Source organism: Ctenopharyngodon idella, chromosome 24 (genome assembly GCF_019924925.1).
Source record: "Ctenopharyngodon idella isolate HZGC_01 chromosome 24, HZGC01, whole genome shotgun sequence".
Classification (NCBI taxonomy): Eukaryota; Metazoa; Chordata; class Actinopteri; order Cypriniformes; family Xenocyprididae; genus Ctenopharyngodon; species Ctenopharyngodon idella.
In genome coordinates this window covers 8,882,368-8,902,783 of record NC_067243.1, presented here as the reverse complement: position 1 = coordinate 8,902,783, position 20,416 = coordinate 8,882,368, and the positions used below count along the sequence as shown (strand labels likewise).

General features: G+C 37.3%; 3 protein-coding genes across 4 annotated transcripts; 2 read left to right on the top strand and 1 right to left on the bottom strand.

Moving 5' to 3' along the window:
* Positions 1-6,702: 6,702 nt before the first annotated feature.
* kcnj11l (potassium inwardly rectifying channel subfamily J member 11, like) lies at positions 6,703-14,743 on the bottom strand. The gene is made up of 6 exons (XM_051883362.1): positions 14,601-14,743; positions 12,433-12,623; positions 12,085-12,321; positions 11,714-11,983; positions 11,007-11,214; positions 6,703-9,836 (listed from the first exon to the last, which is right to left on the bottom strand). The coding sequence occupies exons 2-6, from the start codon at positions 12,589-12,591 to the stop codon at positions 9,409-9,411; spliced, it is 1,302 nt and encodes a 433-aa protein (XP_051739322.1). The 5' UTR covers positions 12,592-12,623; positions 14,601-14,743; the 3' UTR covers positions 6,703-9,408.
* A 28-nt stretch (positions 14,744-14,771) lies between these two features.
* Positions 14,772-16,516, top strand: bet1l (Bet1 golgi vesicular membrane trafficking protein-like). Its single transcript, XM_051883364.1, has 4 exons — positions 14,772-15,023; positions 15,266-15,351; positions 15,799-15,855; positions 15,946-16,516. The coding sequence occupies exons 1-4, from the start codon at positions 15,002-15,004 to the stop codon at positions 16,111-16,113; spliced, it is 333 nt and encodes a 110-aa protein (XP_051739324.1). The 5' UTR covers positions 14,772-15,001; the 3' UTR covers positions 16,114-16,516.
* Positions 16,517-17,067: 551 nt separating this feature from the next.
* On the top strand, positions 17,068-20,172 carry arpp19b (cAMP-regulated phosphoprotein 19b). 2 transcript variants are annotated; one of them, XM_051883367.1, is made up of 3 exons: positions 17,068-17,310; positions 17,515-17,634; positions 19,353-20,172. In XM_051883367.1, exons 2-3 carry the CDS (start codon positions 17,518-17,520, stop codon positions 19,521-19,523), a joined length of 288 nt encoding a protein of 95 aa, XP_051739327.1. In that variant the 5' UTR covers positions 17,068-17,310; positions 17,515-17,517; the 3' UTR covers positions 19,524-20,172. The 2 variants fall into 2 exon arrangements, with proteins under 2 accessions (XP_051739327.1, XP_051739326.1); XM_051883366.1 differs by having other exon boundaries at positions 17,072-17,287.
* Positions 20,173-20,416: the final 244 nt, after the last annotated feature.

Below are 20,416 nucleotides of genomic sequence, written 5' to 3'. Positions count from 1 at the left end.
CCTTTAAAAAGATAATGATTGTTGCATGCTAAAAATGTTATTTGAAATTTAGTGTAATTAACTTCACAGGATAAATACATCTGGATAAAAAAAAATCTGAAACTAAAAGCAGTACCCGAAATTGACTCCTATCTATTTTTGTGAGCAGGATTAGCCAGACACACACACAAACATTATTTAAAATGCTGCACTGAACGCCACAGCCCAAACAAAGATCAAGCGTTCTTTGTTGCTTGTCTGACCACAGCTTCATTGTTCATCTGTGCCTAGATTTTGCTCCTTTAAACACAGTCCCATTCCAGCATTTTAAAAAAAGCCAATCATCACGCCTTCTCCTGGATATTAACATTCTGACACTTTTCTGTTCCCTTCGGTAACGTAGGAAAAAAAGCAACAACATGAGTACTTGTGTGGGCTGCCGCACAAACAGCACCACTTCCCTGTGTTTTAAATACCAACAAATCCATTTTCTCAACCCGATTGTTCTGCTGTCATTATATACAGATTCACAGTTGTATTTTGTGCCTTTTCAGATTCAGACTAAAATAAGGGCGCCATTGAGATGACATTTCAATTGAGTGCTTCCATGACTGCAGAAAGGCTCTGGAAAATGTGACACAGGCCTTATTGTCACCACCAGCTGCAGCGTTGGGAAACGTAGCAGAAAGGATTGGGTTTTAATTCTCGTGCTCAGTGGTTATGCTGTACAGATAGAGAGACAATTAGATTCAAAGTTCCAAACATCGAGTGAAGATCTTTTGTTTTAAGATTCTGTATACTAAAGCAAATTCTGAATGTTTCCCCATTTTAGGTTAATATAACCCTCTTCTGGCTGTGTAAGATAAGATAAGCGAAGTGCAAATGGTTTTTGAGATGCATTAAGATTCGAACAAATTTCTGAGCTTTAAACAATTGAATTTTGCTTGTTTTTTATAGCAGGAAAAACTACATTGTTTCTCATTTTACAAGTTTTCTAGGGAACACTACAGATGATATAATAACAATAATGACTGTTAAAAATAATGTCTCATTTTTAGGGTGCATTTAATCTGTCTTGGCATCTATGAGAAACTCCATCAATGACATCATTCATGTAGGGCAAGGGTGAGGTTGGGCAAGAGCTCGGGCAGGGAAGAGGTGGCACGAGGAATGCTTTTGGTTTGCTGAAACGCACAAGCTTGGACGTTTGTGATATCTGAATACTTTCGAGCAGGGTAAGTGATATATTTAATATAATTCTGCTGCTGCTGATGTTTTTCCTACAGCTTTCATACAAGTATATACATACCCCCCAAAAATTCAATCCATTTTGGTTCTGTTTAATTTCAGTTTATTGTTATTCATTATCAGTCTCTTAGGTCGGGAAGGTTTTCTCATGATGAAGTGCTCTCTTGGACTTTTTCTGTTGGTCTGTTGTGTGCCTCTTAGCTTGGGTAAGTTAAATGGATATGGTACTTATTGTCGGGTTGGTTTTTTTGTGTGGCTTTGGTCATGACCTCAATGCTTTTTATTTGAAACAGGCGTTAAGCATTATGGAATGCGATTCTCCTCTGCAGGCTCGTCTCTTCGATGCTACAAGTGTGAGGATTACACTGGGGGCCATTGCTCTGTGCAGCAAGTCTGTTCTTACGAGGACGCATGTTTGTATCTTCATGAGAAAGGTTTGTGGATAAAGTTTTAGTATGCAGTACATATCATCCTGAGACAGAAAAAATTTGGCACTTATATTATATTATATTAATCCAAAAAGTACTTGTACACTAGTGTAGTGTATACATTTTAAACACAAATATTATTGTTTCATTATTATATTATATTATATTATCCAAAAAGTACTTGTACACTTAAGTCACTTAAAATATCTTCGTATTACATATAAAATATCAAACAATCTACAAACAAGTTTATTGAGATTCAACATTAGATAAACATTTATCAAATTTTGAAAATAAAACCAGGCCAATGGGATGTTATGTAATTAACCATTTTTCCCATTGCAATGTAAATAGTTCCAGTTCATAGTTAACAAATGTTATCAGCCTATCCATTTTGTAAGTGTCCATTGTAATTTTCATCCATACATTTTCTAACTAACTTCACTTTTCTAAACCACTTTTGCAATAACTTCTAATCAAATGATGTTGAGCAGTGTTGGGTAAGTTACTCTAAAGAAGAATTTAAAAAACTGTACTTTACTAATTGCTCTAAAATATAATCACTTACTTAATATTACTTATTAATTTATAAATTAATTGGCCATTGTGGTAGAAATTCCCCTACGCACCTGACTTAAAGGCGCAGTAAGCAATTTCTGAAAAATGCTGTTGAAAGTGGATTGGACCGAGCACCACAACACACTTGTAGCCAATCAGCAGTAGGGGGCGTGTCCACTCCTGATGGGGGAGGAGAGAGAGTGAGCAAGAGAGAGATTTGAAGACTGTAGAAAGACAAACTAACAATGAACTCTTGCTTGTATATACTGTTGTCTAACGTTTGTTAATTTTTTGTTGTTCCTTGTCGTTTGTTCATCATCTTTGCTTTATTTTTTTGCGAAGCTTTATTTTGCTTCGCTTTTGTTGTATTGCGTGTTCATGCATTTTTGGAGCAGAGCAATGAAGGGAGGGGTGTGTTTGTTTGAGTTGATTTCAAATACTGTTCAACAATGATTCTCAGAAATTGCTTACTGCACCTTTAAGTTAATCTGGGATGCCTACTGTTGACGTCCAAAGAGTCTACTGATGACGCTTACCAGTTTGTCCTCTAGCACGTCTCCTAATCGACATCAGCTGAGTCGGACAACGTCTTGTCTCTTATGAACACTATCACTTGGAAATAGGGTCTCTAGTGTTCCAGTGTAACTTGCTGCTCAGCAGTAACCAGACAGACTCCAGACAATGGTTTTGAATATGCTTTAATCATGGCTGGGAGGACCTTGTATCCTTGTATCCCCTTGACTAAGACAGTACAACAGTTTTTATAGAATAGGAGCATGGCAAAGGTGACATGATTCATTACATTATTTTTCTACAATATGATTGGTCCTTCATATGTATGATTCAGCAAACCCTTTTGTTACTAGGTAAAAGCAAATCTGGATTTCTTGAAAAAGTCATGAGTTTATATATTTAGACAACTGTCTAGTTTTGTTTCTTCTTTTTTTATAATCAGGCGTGATTTAGACACACTTTGGCCCAAGTGTTGGGGACATTTAGTTTTCAAAAGCATATAAATGTTAATCCTGCAAGAAAAAGTTAACACCAAAAAGTTTTTTGTTTCTTCAAATAAATTGAGTTGAATAAAGAGTTAAAAGAGAACAGTAAAAAGTTTAGAGTTTTAGAGTTTAAGGTATACATTAACACAACAACAATGTACTAAAAATGGAAAAGTATTTTCCTTTAACATGGATCTGCGAAAACGACTAAAATCGCTCTATTATTCATGCCAGGCCAGTAGTTGGCGATGTCACTTTGTAAAGAAACACTATGCACATATAGACTACACATGTAATACACATGCGCATGGCGTCACCGTTTTCACAAACTCAAGTTTTTGTAGTTTACACAGAGACGATAATGGTATTTTCAAAAACTTGCACTTTGAAACCCGTTTTCAAAAGTTTGCATTTCCAGGCCACAAAACACTGTTGTCGTGTAAATGAACCGCCAAAAAATGCATAAAAAGTTTTCCGTTTTTAGTTAAACGGTGTTGTGTAAATGCCCCCTTAGAAATAGAATTGTCCATAAAACAGTCTTTAAGCGTATGTTTACACAACAACGATGTACTAAAAATGGAAACTTTTTCCTTTGTGTTTTTTTGCGTACAGACAACAATGTTGTCAAAAGATCCTCTTTCACACAGATCCATGAAAACGGCTAAAAATGCTGTATTCTGCTGCCAGGCCAGTAGTTGGCGATGTCTCTTTGTAAAGAAACTCTACACACCTATAGACTGAACACGTAATACGCATGCGCACGATGTCACAAATTCACAACACAATAATGGTATCGTATTCAAAAACTTGCACTTTGAAACCCGTTTTCAAAAGTGCATTTTCAGGCCCCCAATACACTGTTTTTGTGTGAATAAACAGCCATAATGCATAAAAAGTTTTCCATTTTTAGTTGAAAATGGTGTTGGTAAACAGCCCCTAAATTTCAAAAATCAAATAACCTCTTAAAGCTAGGATAACTTCCAACTTGTCTAAATTCCCCAAAAGGTCAAAGGTTTCATGAATTTATTGTTCAGATGATTGTTAGTGGTTCACCTCGCAAAATTAGTGCTGTTTTTAATATAATTAGTGTACCATTTGCTTTATCTTTTGTTATCTAAAGCGATGACGTTCATACAATTTTAAGTGTGGACTTCTATTCTGTTCTATTCTACACTCTTAAAAATAAAGGTTCCAAAATGGGGTTTTCACAGTGCTGCCACAGAAGAATCATTTTGGGTTCCCCAAAGAACAGTTTTAGTGATTAGCTCTTAAAAGAATAATTTTTTGAAGTTTGAAGAACATTTTAAAAATCTAAAGAACCTTTTTCTAATATAAAGAACCTTTTGTGCAACTGAAAGGTTACATGGATTTTAAAGGTTGTTCATGGAACCATCAATGCAACCTTTATTTTTAAGAGCGTATTCTATTCTATTGTATTCTATTGTATTGTATTCTATTTTATTATATTCTATTCTCTGATAAAAACATGTCTCATTTTCCAGGTGGAAAGACCATTCGCCGGTGCATTCGATACACAGACTGTGATAACTCTCGTCTGTCCCAAAAGTTCCCGTCGATATCAGAATACACTTACAGGTGTTGCAACACTGACCTGTGTAACAGCGGGCCAGTGACAGCTGCAAGCACGCCGTTCTTATACTTGCTGGCGGTGCTCAGCGGCCTCTGGTCCTGCTCCATCACTGCATGATTTCACAATAGAACTTCTGCAGAGGTTTTTTGTTGCCATACCTCTTATGGATATCTATATATTTACTATGTACCATTATTTAGTGATTGTTTGGTTTTGACTAACCACTTATAATCAAAAAAGCACAGTTTGTTGTAAACTATTTTGATTCTAATACCATTGTGTTCTGAATTTTATTTAAATACATTTTATTTTGGCTGACATTTTAAAATAATGCAGCAAATGTTTGATCTTTTCATATATGACCTTTGTATGTGGTACCTTTACATCAGTAAAATAACCAATTAAAAAAAAAACTTGATTTTCTGAATTTCTACGTTTTAGACATTTTTAAAAAAAAATGTACTTATGTTTGGTATTTTTAAGGGTTGTCTTACTCCTTAGCAACTTAAATGTCCAGTTTCAAACTACCTGCAACAGTTCAAGAGTCCATTCAGCACCGTGGACAGCTCCACTTCAACTAGCCATTTAAATTCAGCACCTAAAGCTGCATTCACACCATGTCGTAATTACCGCAAATAAAGCTCCATATGCTTTCGAATCGCTCTCGTGGTACTTTGATGTCATAAACCAATTATTCTTAAAGGGTCAGTTCACCCAAAAATGAAAATTTTGTCATTTATTACTCACCCTCATGTCGTTCCACACCCGTAAGACCTTCGTTCATCTTCAGAATACAAATTAAGATATTTTTGATGAAATCCGATGGCTCAGTGAGGCCTCCATTGACAGCAAGATAATTAACACTTTCAGATGCCCAGAAAGCTACTAAAGATATATTTAAAATCATGTTGTTCATGTGACTACAGTGGTTCAACCTTAATATTATGAAGCGACGAGAATACTTTTTGTGCGCCAAAAAAACCAAAATAACAACTTTATTCAACAATATCTAGTGATGGGTGACTTCAAAACACTGCTTCATGAAGCTTTACGAATCTTTTGTTTTGAATCAGTGGTTCGAATCGTGTATCAAACTGCCAAAGTCACATGAACTACTGAAATTTCGAAACACTTATGACGTAACGAAGCCTCGTTTACTGAAATCGCGTGACTTTTGCGCTTCGAACCACTGATTCGAAACAAAAGATATGTAAAGCTTCATGAAGTGTTTTGAAATCGCCCATCACTAGATATTGTTGAAAAGTTGTTATTTTGTTTTTTTGGCGCACAAAAAGTATTCTCGTCGCTTTATAACATTAAGGTTGAACCACTGTAGTCACATGAACTGTTTTTACCTTTATGGGCATTGAAAGAGTGAATTATCTTGCTGTTAATTGAGGCCTCACTGAGCCATCGGATTTTATCAAAAATATCTTAATTTGTGTTCTGAAGATGAACGAAGGTCTTACGACATAAGGGTGAGTAATTAATGACAGAATTTTCATTTTTGGGTGAACTAACCCTTTAAATCTGTTGTGGTCAGGTGGTACAGTGGCCACGTGGTACAAGTCATAGCGCTCAGAGAATTACAAGTTGTAATTACAAGTTCTACAAGGACGGTCGTAATTATGACATGGCGTGAATGCATCTTAACACTGAGTTAAAAAAAAAAAAATAGGAAAATATGTATTCAGTACTAGACTGCTGAGTGGATTTGAAACAGCCGATTTTAAAATCTCCACCATTCTGAACACAGATGGGCCGGCTTCACTCTGACTACCAAATGCTGCAAAGTCTCTAAAAGTAAACTCTGCCCAGCTGTTGACTCCTAATCCTGTGATATAACACACCGCTTTCCAAAAAAAGTAAAGAAAACTGCAGGAAGTGCTTTAGTCGGATATATAAAATGTCATATACTTTATTAAATACATGAAATACACAAAATAAATTAACTGGCTGATATGTAAACAGTGAAATCAACACGGAATGTATTTTCTAGTGATTATTTAAATAGCTTAGGGAGACACAAACAGCCTGCTCAATCAGGTCCTCTAGTTCACACACAATTGCACAAGGCCACACAATGTAAACACACAATATGTCAACATTTACAAACTAAAAACAGCCACATTAAAAACAAAAAGGTCACGTAAACACAATCACATCTCATAAAACAAGATGAGAACACAAAAAGGCAAAGAACACCCTGCTGAAAAATCCAGAATAAACCAGCATGAATTCCATGGATGGTTTATGTTGGTTAGAGCTGGTATAGTGCTGGTCAAGCTGGTGGACTAACATAGTCATGCTGTTCTCAAGCAAAACTGAGCTGGTTTGCTGTTCCACCAGCTCTCCAGCTTCCCATGATGGTCCCAGCATGCAAAACATACCTAATGCTGGATTTTTTAGGAGGGCAGAACTGGAATATTTTAAAAGGGTTTATGGAATCAAAACCCAACATACAAACATATACAGCTGCCTCATGTTTGCTTCAACAGCAGCAGCAATATATTTTAGTCTGGGTAGATGCCATATTTAATTTGACGTGAATGAAAACAAAGCTGTGGAGTACAGAACGACAGTCTGTTAAACAGTTTGAGCCACAAAAAGCGCGTTTTCGTATTTCACTGCATTTTCCGTATTTTTCTATGTAAACATGCACTAGAGGGCATTTGGCCATTTCACCTTGTGTCTTTGCAACATCAATTTAAAAGAAGTTTTACAAATAACTTAAAAACGCATCTCTAGACCTTGTGTTTTTCCATTCCACTGGTCTATGTCATGCATTTTTGCGGTTATTAAAGCAACGGTCAAACACATCCATTTAGCCACAGACTTTAGATATACAAAAAAAACTTGTATTACCGTGTGCTGAGAAATTGAATCCCCCCAGAGTGATCTCATTGGTTCAAAGGGCTTTTAATGGGTAGTATTTTGGCGCCTGATTATAATTCCTGCAAAATCACATTATGATTTGTATCGTTTAAAATGTGTTATAATGACCATTAATGTCAGGGTTCATATACTAGTATTTCTCATTCTTACTGTTTTTTAGTTAGCTCATGTACTAGCATAGCATACATCTACCTGGTTAGCCTGCTAGCTTAGCTTATATTATATGATGTTTTGTGCTTCCAATATCTGTTTCCAGTTTGTTTTATTATGCAATACATAGGCATTCATTTTACATTTCAAGCATGTTGTTTGTGCACTTAATGTAATAAACAACATACAATAGTGAAATATAATTAGTCAAGACATCACGATAACAACTTTTGATCAGGCATTACCGCCTTGGGTCCTAAAGGAGACCCAATTCCTGGGGGGGACTCGATTTCTCATGACACCGGTACTATATGAAGGGGAGAAAGCGCAGCACCTAATATGGCTGAATAAGTCCCAACTTTAAAATAAAAGAGCAAATCGCCAATTGGTAAAGTCATTTCGCCACTGCAGCTGCTGTAAGAAGCTCCAGTTGCTATAGATACAGACAGGCTGCATCCGAAAATCGCATACTTCCCTACTATATAGTAGGCGAAAAACAGTATGTGACAAAAAAGTATGTATAGTACTAATAAAAGAGTAGGCAAAAAGTACCCGGATGATCTACTTCTTCCGGGGAGATTCTGAAGTGTGCATACGATGGACACTTTACTATCCCATGAGGCCACAGGAGAGGATGGCAGTGACGTGACGCAGCTGATGCTGTAGGTCACGTGATAAGGGCAATATGGTGAATATAGTATGTCCAGATTACATTCGTACTACACACATTAATACTATGTAGAACATACTTTTTTTGCGGTTGTGAAGTAATTACTTATTCAAGATAAATACCTACTCAAGAGAGGATGCGATTTCAGACGCAGACGTATTTTGAGACGCACACTTAGGACTGTGCATGCGCACTGGCTGGTCCTGCCTGAAAAATAAGCTTTTTTTGAGACAGTTGTCAGATTTCACTGTTGATTTCAAATATGAAATTTAATTGTAAGATTGGTGAATAGAGTGCTTTAGAGCATTTGAAGGTCCCCCATTCACTGAGATAGGAGCTGCACTTGCATGACTAAAATAGCTGCCCGAGAGGCATTACAAAGATGGCCGCCAAGTGAAATGACTTGACTGAAAGGGACTTTGGTATAGCGCATGTTTACATACGTAGTAGCACAGTGAAACACAAAAACACGTTCAGTGTGAATTAAGTAAGGTCTTTAGTCATGTTTATTTTCTCATCCTGGAAGTTTTGAATTGACTATATGTACTGTACTTTTATGCTCCACAGCCTCTCTTTTTAATCTCATCAAACTATTTATGTTGTCTACCCTAACTAGGCGCCATGGCTTGACTAGTACTGCCAAGTACCACATTTTTCTGTCAAAACAATCCTAAAATTCTTTATATTGCCAGCAGAATAGGACAAAATCTACAAGAAATTCTCAGTTGTCCATGTTTTGACAGTTTACAAAACGTGTAGTATAAAACCTATTTGAGACCTATGTGCTATTTAATATGTTTGACTATTAATTCAACTAGTGCCTCCAGTAACTGCTAGATCATTTCTACTTTCAAAGCTCAAAAACAACAACAAAAAAGGTTTTTCTGTGCTCTAATCGCTCATGTCCTCCATTGTCTCTTCTTCAATCTCTCTGCCTATCTCCTCAAGTTTCACCGTTTTCTTTTGACCCTTCTTCTCCTCCTCTTTCTCCGTTGTTACGTACCACGGCTTGGCTGCCGCATCATCGCAGGCCCTGCCGCCACCCCTCCTGTACCCGCCCCGTCCCGCCCTCACCAGCCCCCAGCCCTGAGGTTTACCCTCATGGGGCCCGCTGTCCTGCACGCCCCTGGTTTGGTCCAGCTCTTTGGCGCTGAGGGCCGGCATCCGGACGGGGACTGTGTTCCCAAATTTGGAGTAGTCGACTGAGTAGCGCGCATCCTCCTCCGTCATAATGGAGACGAAACGCCGACCCCACAAGATCTCCTCTGGTGTGTAGGATGTGCGGGCCTGCATTGTGATGCCGGTGGTCTCCACAACACCTGGTAGGACAGACACATCGGCTCTGTTTCAAAAACTAGTGAGCTATATAGGCAGCAACCTTATAAGATATCATCAGTTTGTCTTTTCAATTTAGTGTTGGTTTTCACTCTTTCATTGCTCGTTTTAGTTTTTCAGGGTTTTCTAGTTTCAATTTATTGGCCTGGTTTTAATGGCTTAGGCCTTGGTTCAATTAGGACGTTTAAAGGGATAGTTCACCCAAAAATGATTTACTCACTCTCAAGCCATCCTAGTTGTATATGACTATCTTCGTTCAGACGAACACAATCACAGATATATTTAAAAATATCCTTGCTCTTCCAAGCTTTATAATGGTAGTGAATGGGTGGCTTGTTTTGAACCCCCCAAAAAATTCATCCATCCATCATAAAAGTAGTCCATACAGCTCCAGGGGGTAAAAAAAGGCCTTCTGAAGTAAAGCGATGGGTTTTGTAAGAAAAATATCCATATTTAAAACTTTATTATCTATAATAAGTAGCTTCCAGCAGACGGCTGTACGCATCGATTTACAGCGGAAGAGTGACCTCTGACCCGACGCATGAACGCGGAAGCACAGGGGATAGAGCAAAACAAAACATTTTTAAAGAGAAATGTCAGAGGATTTCGATATAAGAGAAGAGGAGCTTGAGTTTGTTGCCCAGCCCTATTTGTACTCCTACATTCTGCGTCATACATGGCGTTACTCATTTGCCGTAAGTCGGCTTGCGCAGTATGCGTATGGTCGCCTGACGGAAGCTAGTTAGTTTTAAATAAGTATATTTATCTTAAAAAAAGCCAGCGTTTTGCTTCAGAAGGCCTTTATTAACCCCCTGGAGCCGTATGGATTACTTTTATGATGGATGAATGCATTTTTGGGGGGCTTCAAAACACCCCCCCTCCCCCCTCACTACCATTATAAAGCTTGGAAGAGCAACGATATTTTTAAATATATCTCTGATTGTGTTCATCTGAAAGAAGATAGTCATATACACCTAGGATGGCTTGAGGGTGAGTAAATCATGGGATAATTTTCATTTTTGGGTGAACTAACCCTTTAAGTAGCTTTTACAAAGTGCCTTAGAAAAAATATAACTGGTGTGCATCTTGAGACAAAACAATGGCACTGACATATTTTAAGATAAAGGCAATAAAGAGAAATACACTCCATTCACCTTCCAAAATGACAATGATCTCCAGGTCTTCAGTAGCCAGCGACTGCGCTGAGACCTCATACAGCGGACTTCCTCTGTCAATAGTGTGACTGATTATAAGTGGAGAGACGAGGAATATGCCGTTGCTCCTGAGAGGGTTTTCCACCTGGATATCTAGCTGACAAACAGGAATCACCTCACCCTCCGCTGTCACTGTCCGCCGAATCACCTGAGGAACAGAAGTCAAGATTAGGGTGGAATTCAACTCAAGACGTTCTGGACAGAAATTATGCCTCAGAAGAACCATTCTGGGTTCCCCAAAAAACTTTTCAGTGTACAGTTCTTAAAGGGATAGTTCACCCAAAAATGAAAATTCTGTCATCATTTGCTCACCCTCAAGTTGTTCCAAACCTCTATGAATTTCTTTCTTCTGCTGAACACAAAAGAAGATATTTTGAAGAATGTTGGTAACCAAACAGTTGATGGACCCCAGTGACTTCAATTGTTTGGTTACACACATTCTTCAAAATATCTTCTTTTGTGTTCAGCAGAAGAAAGAAATTCCTTTAAAAGAACCATTTTGTCTTAGCGTGAAGAACATTTCAGTAATCTAAGGTATTTTTTCCCATTATAAAGAACCTATAGAAAAGGTTTCATGGATGTTAACATTTTTTCATTGAACCCAATAAAGAACCTTTATTTTTAAGAGAGTAGAAGATATGCGTCACCTGCAGCTGAATGGTGGCCGAGATGATCATGCTCTTCCTCAGATCCCCGACGCGGAACATAAACGTTGGTCTGCCGTTCCGCGGGGCAATGACTGCGTTCCGCGAGAAGATGAGGGTTTCTGCTCGCCGGTTGGCTTGAGCCGTCTTCATGAACACACAGCCCAGCATGATGGCATTGATGATCAGGCCCAGAATGTTCTGGATGATGAGGACTATGATGGCCAGCGGACATTCTTCCGTCACCATCCGTCCTCCGAAACCAATAGTGACCTGACATTACGGAAACATGTTTTTTATGATCTTAAAAACCTTTTAACCTCAATTTAGGTGCACTAAGCTCAGCTGATACTGTTCTAGATAAGGTCAGTTACCTGCACCTCAATGGAGAACAGAAAAGCAGATGTGAAGGAGTGAATGGAAGTGACACATGGCACAGGTCCGGGCTCATTGGGATCTCGAGGCTCCAGATCACCGTGAGCGAATGCCAAGAGCCACCAAACCATGGCAAAGAGCATCCAGGAGCAGAGGAATGCTGAAGTGAAGATGAGGAGGGAATGCTGCCATTTCAGGTCCACCATGGTGGTGAAAACATCTTGGAGAAACCGGCCCTGAAAAGCAATAATGTCATCATTGCATCTGTTGTCTAATAACATGTTATACAACAATATGTGAGTGAATTTAAACATTTGCATGGACTAGAGTTGATTTGTGCATCACACCTGTTCTCGTATATTCTTATGGGCAACATTACATGAGCCATTCTTGGTGATGAAACGCGCCCGCTGTGACTTTGGCCGGATGCGACTGGGTTGTGCGGCATCCTCAGCGAGTCGTGTCAACAGGAACCCATCAGGTAAAAGGCCTTTGCGGGCCAACATAATGACAATCGGTGGCTGATTGGTGCTCCACGCTACATAAAGAATCAAATTAAATTAAACACATTAAATTTAAATATACATTGGCACTAAGAGTTTGACTATGTAACACATTAAAAGAATAATAATATTAAAGAAACACTCCACTTTTTTTGAAAATAGGCTCATTTTCCAACTCCCCTAGAGTTAAACAGTTCAGTTTTACCGTTTTCGAATCCATTCAGACGATCTCCGGTTCTGGTGGTACCACTTTTAGCATAGCTTAGCATAGTTCATTGAATCTGATTAGACCGTTAGCATCTCACTCAAAAATGACCAAAGAGTTTCAATATTTTTCCTATTTAAAACTCGACTCTTCTGTAGTTACATCGTGTACTAAGACCGATGGAAAATTAAAAGTTGCGATTTTCTAGGCCGATATGGCTAGGAACTATACTCTCATTCCGGCGTAATAATCAAGGAACTTTGCTGCCGTACCATGGGCGCAATGATATTACGCAGCGCCTGTGACCCCCTGCTTGCACAGGGAACGTGCCTTGCAACCATGGAGATATTTGTGAGAGACGCTGCATAATATCATTGCGCCTGCTGCACCCACGGTACGGCAGCAAAGTTCCTTGATTATTACGACGGAATGAGAGTATAGTTCCTAGTCATATCGCCTAGAAAATCGCAACTTTTCATTTTCCGTCGGTCTTAGTACACGATGTAACTACAGAAGAGTCAAGTTTTAAATAGGAAAAATATCAAAACTCTTTGGTCGTTTTTGAGCGAGATGCTAACGGTCTAATCAGATTCAATTAACTATGCTAAGCTATGCTAAAACTCAACTGTTTAACTCTAGGAAAATCAGGCCTATATTTAAGGTGAATGTAATTTAATTATAAAAAATTACATCCATTTCAATTAGTTTCAAGGAACTATTAAACTTAACATGATGCATAATTTGTCAGTCATGCATAAATGAAACAGAGATTTATGTAATAGTCACCGAATGCGTTTTAAATACACAATAATCAGGTTTCTATATTTATCATCAATAAATCCTATTTATTATGGTTTACATTATATCTCATACATTTTAACTAACTGAATCTTGCTTGTTCAACAGCTAGCCATTTTTGAACCATGTTCATATTTACATTTATTTTTCACTTAGTTTGACGCTTAACAGATTTATACTGATTAATATAAATGTAAATGAATACATTTCGGAAATATGATCAATTGAATAAAATCATATAAGTGCAAATACTTAACAATAAACTATGACATAATTTTTTCTTTTATTATTATTATTGTGTGTGTGTGTGTGTGTGTGTGTGAGAGAGAGAGAGAGATTACATGAATTAGTCGGCTCCAAACGTCTGAGACCGCTAGTGAAAATGATTCTATTTTGCATTATTTCATTTAAAAAAATCACTATAATATAATTTCACTACAAATTATACTGTATTTCAATAGTCGTATTATCATTTTATCATTTATATGTAATTATAGCATTAAGTAAGTTTAACCAAAACCTTTACATGAATTTTAAAGAGGTTTGTGCTTGGAATAATTGCGATTAAAGTTCGCATATTGCCCTAATGTAAAACCCTTATTTAAATGCATATTAAATCCATGTAGTGCATTGTATTCAGTATAAATATATAAAGATCGTACATTAAGAGGATTCAGAGGACAGTGGTGTTTGTGATCATTTAACACAAGCTCTGATATGTCACAAATCTCACTTCTATTAAAAAATCAACAATATAACAGTTAATTATATTTAAAAATCTCATTCCTTCCCGCTTTATGTGGTGTATCTGGGAATACATTTACTTCATTAGATATATTTTATATAGGCTATTTAATTTAATGCATCTTCATTACAAAAACGCACACGAACAGTTAGACATGCAAATATTATCGGATTTAATTATGATATCGTTGTTTTGGTATTTTGCAATTCGTCGTTATGATGATAGCATAATCAAGGTTATGCATTATAACATAAAGATGCTTACCTGCACAACAATGACACGCGCTGTTTATTTCATATCGACGTCGTTTAAAAAATAATATTAACCGAATGAAATGTTTAAAGAAAACAAACGCAAGCAGATGGCAGGCTAGGAAGCTTATGCAATCAGACAGAGTCCTTATGATAGAAAATTGAATGACTGGCGGACAAACATATCCCACAATCCTCTCGCGACTGCTGCTCTACAGTGTACGCTGCTGCGCTGCTCAGCGGTTCGCTTCTTGATAACTGTGCGCTGTTTTACAGTTGTCAACCATTTTAGTGAACTCATATCTGTTGGTATTTGTTTTAGACATCGTTTACAGTTAAAACCAATAGCTTTTGTTGGTGTTCGGCGTGTTTTGGAGTGTTTTGGGGTGTTGTTAGCTGATTAGCTCTTTAAAAATGGCTGATCCGTGGAATCGAGGTAAGTGACACGTAGCAGTTTTCTTTTAATATACAGTTGTAGTTTCATTTCGACTATTTTATTAGTATATCCTCAGAATATTTTAATTTTTTTTATGATGCTCCTCTGGTCTAAAAACAACGTTTATTGTTGATGTTGCCAGTAAAGGTAAACTTGAATCTGAAAGTGCTCAGATTTAAAGTCATATTGGTGTAAATTGTGTCAAAATGACTTAATGACAGTGAATTTTGTGGAATTGACAGGACATGGTGCTGTGGATGATATGCTGGACGCTGAAAACAAGCTGATGGCAGAAAATCTGGCCACTAAAGTCTCTAGACTCAAGTCTGTAAGTCAGATTTTATATATATATATATATATATATATACACAATATATACACAATATATATTAATCACTGTTGGGGTAAGACAAGTTACGTAATCAGATTACTTTTGTCAGCTTAAGTAAGGCATTACTTTTAAATTTACAAGTTACTTTTTTCCCCATTTATTGACTGACTTTGCATTTCCTTCAGTCTGAAATTTATTGATTTCTCTTTTGGTGTGAAAGGGCCTGTACATTTGTCAAAAAATAGAACTTTTTTTTCGTTATTAAAAAACAAACAAGCATGCCCTGTCGAGAAAAGTAATGGAATTAGTTACTTTTTTAGGGAGTAATGCAATATTTTGTAACAGATTACTTTTAAAAGTAACTTCCCTCAACACTGTATATAATGTGATTTTAAAATAAGCAGTCATGTTGTGGCATTTAAATGTCTTTGGTCTCTTCCACAGCTGGCATACGACATTGACAAAGAGGCTGAGGAACAGAATAGCTACTTGGATGGCATGGTGTGTGTGTTATAAAAGTGTTGATGTTGTATTTGCCGTGTTGGCACATGGATGTAACTCATCATGTGTTTCACATCCTTGTTTACTCAGGACTCCAATTTTCTCAGTGCAACTGGCCTGTTGACTGGAAGCGTGAAGAGGTTTTCCACGATGGTACGATCCGGCCGAGACAACAGAAAGATCCTGTGTTACGTGTCCGTCGGCCTGGTCGTGCTCTTCTTCCTGCTGTACTATCTAGTGACACGGATCCAGAACTAATGGGTCATTTGCTAATGTTTTAGAGCAGGTTTCTCAGTTCTATGAGAGCTTTTTTGGATTCTCTGTTTGATCCTATTATGAGGAGATTTCAGTGAAGTGTACAGTAGATGTCTTTTCATTAATATTAAAAAGAATAACTGCAGTTTGAGGATGATTTATCACGTTTAATTCAAAGCAAACCCTTTGTTTACACTCTCAAAAGTGGTATATTCAGTGTATATTTTTAATCATGATCGAAATAAACATGCCACGGACCAATATTTGTTGTTTTATTTTAGATTAATTAAAAACATATTTTTTCAAATTCCATGCTTTATATTTTTATCATTATAGAATATGTAAGAAAATGAAACTAACAGTTGTTTTCTAACATTATGTAAATTAAAATGATTTTTAATGCGAATGCTTCTTTGTGGTTTTTCTTGTTTGTTTCTTTTAACCCAGGTTAGATAAAGTCCTTATATGATGTCTGTTTAAAACTAATGGATATATCTGATCCTCAAAATCAATGGCCTAATGTTTATTTATGTAAATTAAATCATTTACAAAACAACATATTAAGGAAATCTTCAACATATAGGTGTGAAACCTCAAACACTATTGGCCAGTGATTCAGATTCATTGTCCAAACCTTGTATCTGTCTGTTGTGTGTAACACATTTTCAACATGATTAAACATTTGATGAAAAACAAATGGGACCCAATCTACTACATACCTTCTGCCATGTGATTGGTAGTTCATACTTTTCTAGCAAGTAAAAGGCCTTTTAGTGTAATTCTAAAACCGTCCACCTTCAGATTGTGGTAAATGTGGCTTTGTGCTGCGAAATAATCATTTTTAAAGAAAAAGAACGAAAACTTTTATATTGTGAGTAATATTTCGAGTTATGATGCAAAACACATATGCCGCTGTTCTCCTCCAGTCCGCGAGGCGGCGGCGCAGCTCTCAGTGGGTGTGTGCGCCGCTCTCTGTTTCTCTAGAAGAAGAACATTTAGGGTTTTCAAGACAGCAGCAGCAACGGCAGACGGTCAGATAACGATATTGCCTGACGGCTGTCCGAGGGCGAAGTAAAGCCAAGTGTTCCGTTTTTTTGTGTTTTGTTTTCTTTTGTTTTTTTGCATTTAATTTGTCCAGATGTCCGGTGAAGTGGAGGCGAGCAGCGAGGAGCAGCAGGTTCGCTCATTCAAACACGTTTTGTAAGAGGCCGTAGCGCATCTGACAGTGTGATTGTGCTGATTCAGTAATTGACTAGTCAAATTGACTAATCATCGCTGTTTTTCTGTTTATGTTGCTGTTAATTCAATGTAGCTTTACTGATTTGACAGGTAACTTTCATCAATCTGTTTCATGTGGCTTATGAAATGTAGTCTGAAGTGGTTTTGTTCCCATATCTAATGTAGGAGATGCAGGACACTGTTGTAAGTCCAGGAAAAGCTGAGGAGATCAAACTGAAGGACCGATACGGTCTCGGGACAAGGCCTGGTGGGTCAGATCTGTTACGAAAAAGACTACAAAAGGGGGTAAGTTTTCGAAAGAGATTTTAAAGAGTTCACTCAAAAATGAAAATTCTGTCATTAATTACTCGCCCTCATCTCGTTCCACACCCCGTAAGATGTTCATCTTCAGAACACAAATTAAGATATTTTTGATGAAATCTGAAAGCTTTCTGTCCCTCCATTGACAGCTAAAATAATCCGTATGAATTGAGCGGTTTAGTCCAAATTTTCTGAAGAGACTCCATTGTTTTAAATAATGAACAATATATAATCGCGATTAGAAATTCGATTAATTGTGCAGCCCTACTTTATATGATGAACAGATTTAATTTAGGCTTTTATTCATATAATCCTTGATCAGCAAACATAAACAGTTCAACCGTACTTGCTTGATGCGAGAGAACAAACCTCATTGGTTCTCGCACGCGTCAAGCGAACATGCTTGAGCTTCTGTTTAACTGATGTACGAGTTGATTAGGCTTTTATTCATATATAAACATTAAATTAAATCTGACAAGATTCTGTAATCGTTTAAAGGCGTAATTATTAGATATATGTCCACTTACATTATTCTGCGTGGTTAAGAGGTGTGTTTAGAGGATGTTATGTTTTGAGAAGTGAATCATGACTACTTCAGAGTGTAAAACGTCTAAACCAGCAAAAAAAAAAAGAGGAACCACCAGTGACGTAAGTGTATGCTGATTGGTCGAACGCACGCGAAACACCAGCACCCGTCATTTTTAAAAAGCCCTGTACACACCCTATATATTTACTCCACAAACTAACTCTACAAACATGGAAAACAGTGATGGGACCTCTCAACCTCACACTCAGGAGAAAATCCAGCGTGACTTTGAGCAGACCAAGTGAAACATGATTATGTATTTCTGCTCAGCTAGCGACATTGGGCATCAAACACTAATACTTTTTCATATACTGTCTACTTTCTTTATATAACAGTTCTATCTAATAACGTATTAGACAGGACTATTAAACAGATCATAAACTAACGAAGACGGAGAATGTGAGCACTGTGTGCTCAGGATCTGTCTGAACTGTTCTCACTGCCGTCAAAATAAAAGTCACAACAACAAGTGTGGCTTACATCACTTCAGAGTTCCTACTGGCGGTGCAGATGCAACCAGGAAAATGGCCCATATGTTTGTTTATTTATTTTTTTATTTAAAGAATAAACCAAACCAAGGTACAGTTGATATTTGAGGCTTAATGCTGTAGAAAAGCAATAAAGAGAAAAAAAAAAAAAAAAAAAACAGGAAGTGTTTTTTTTTTATTTTAATATAAAAATATGGCATGCAGTTGCTTCAAACAATTATATAAAGCTATTGAAAACAACATTCAAAATAAATTGTGATAATCGTAATTTAATAATCGCAATTACAATTTCAAGGGAATAATTGACAATTATGATTTTTGTCTTAATCGTGCAGCCCTAATATAAAGTGATCAAGTCTCTTCAGAAAATTTGGACTAAACTGCTCAATTCAGTTTTACGATCTCTTGTGGTAGTCGCGTAGCTGTCAATGGAGGGACCGAAAGCTCTCAGATTTATTAAAAATATCTACATTTGTGTTACAAAGATGAAAGAAGGTCTTACAGGTTTGGAACAACTTGAGAGTGAGTAAATGATGACAGAATTTTCATTTTTGGGTGAACTATCCCTTTAATATTGGCAGAATTCAACCTATTGATTGCAAATAACGGACATTGTTTTTTCCTTGCAGCAAAAATACTTTGACTCAGGTGACTATAACATGGCCAAAGCCAAGATGAAGAACAAGCAGCTCCCGACTGCAGCAGTGGAGAAGGCAGAGATCACGGGCGACCACATTCCCACCCCTCAGGACCTTCCCCAGCGGAAACAGTCTCTGGTGGCCAGCAAACTCACCTTCTGATGCCATTCCTGCTGTCTCCATCTCCATTATGTTCCCTCAAGTGTCATTTTGTCTTTCTTTTGCTGTCTTTTCTTACTCTTTTTGTCTTCGGCTGTAGAAACGCTCTCAATATAATGTTTTGATAAGGAAATGTGTAGATTGCTGCTACCAATGCACCTTGGATTTAACCGTACAGTTAAATGTATTGCATCAATGCCAAGGTTTAAACATGGTAATCTGACTGATTGTGTCAGATCAGCATTACTTTAGGGTTTTACACTTTTTCCATCTTTTCAACCACTTTTTTTTTTTTGTGCATGTCTTGAGAAAAGACCTGCATGAATGGATATGGACTGGACTTGAAAAAATCACATCCGCCTCTTCTGCCAAAACTGTGCCTGTTTGAAGAAAAGGCCTCTTTGACGTTAGCTGGTTGAGCTGAAGAAGATCTAAGCACTCTTGAAGTTCATTCGTTGAGATTTGCTGTTTGCCTCCTACTTGTTGATTATGAAAATGGCTGTCAGTTCACCCACACTGAGGTGAGCGTTGACCTCTTCACTGACTCGTCTAGGTTGTGTTGCCAGAACAACTGAAACAATTTATCTGCGCTGTACAAACGTTTACTGTCACAACTGTGCCATTTGTTTTGCAAATAAAATAGTTTTGCACATGTGCTTTGTGACCAAGTAGTTGTTTCTGAACTCTACAGTATTTCTTGTCTTTTTAAAGGTAGTAGAATTGCTGTTAAAGTAACAGAAATAAAATGTATTTTAAATACCTAGAGAAATTTAATGGATCCACAAGCACTTTTTGACAATGCACTCTTAGCAAAGTGGCTTGTTTAACTAGGTCTAGTCAAACCTTGATTAATACATTTAAAGAAAGGATTATTAAAGTTAATGTGCTCAGGGTTT

Coding starts and splice junctions, on each gene's coding strand:
- kcnj11l (XM_051883362.1), bottom strand. CDS start 12,591: ATGTTGGCCCGCAAAGGCCTTTTACCTGATGGGTTCCTGTTGACACGA. Junction 11,984..12,084: donor TGTTCTCCATTGAGGTGCAG/GTAACTGACCTT, acceptor CCGTAATGTCAG/GTCACTATTGGTTTCGGAGG. Junction 9,837..11,006: donor GATCATTGTCATTTTGGAAG/GTGAATGGAGTG, acceptor CTGTCCTACCAG/GTGTTGTGGAGACCACCGGC.
- bet1l (XM_051883364.1), top strand. CDS start 15,002: ATGGCTGATCCGTGGAATCGAG. Junction 15,024..15,265: donor GGCTGATCCGTGGAATCGAG/GTAAGTGACACG, acceptor TGGAATTGACAG/GACATGGTGCTGTGGATGAT. Junction 15,856..15,945: donor ATAGCTACTTGGATGGCATG/GTGTGTGTGTTA, acceptor TTGTTTACTCAG/GACTCCAATTTTCTCAGTGC.
- arpp19b (XM_051883366.1), top strand. CDS start 17,249: ATGTCCGGTGAAGTGGAGGCGAGCAGCGAGGAGCAGCAG. Junction 17,288..17,514: donor CGAGCAGCGAGGAGCAGCAG/GTTCGCTCATTC, acceptor TATCTAATGTAG/GAGATGCAGGACACTGTTGT. Junction 17,635..19,352: donor GAAAAAGACTACAAAAGGGG/GTAAGTTTTCGA, acceptor TTTTCCTTGCAG/CAAAAATACTTTGACTCAGG.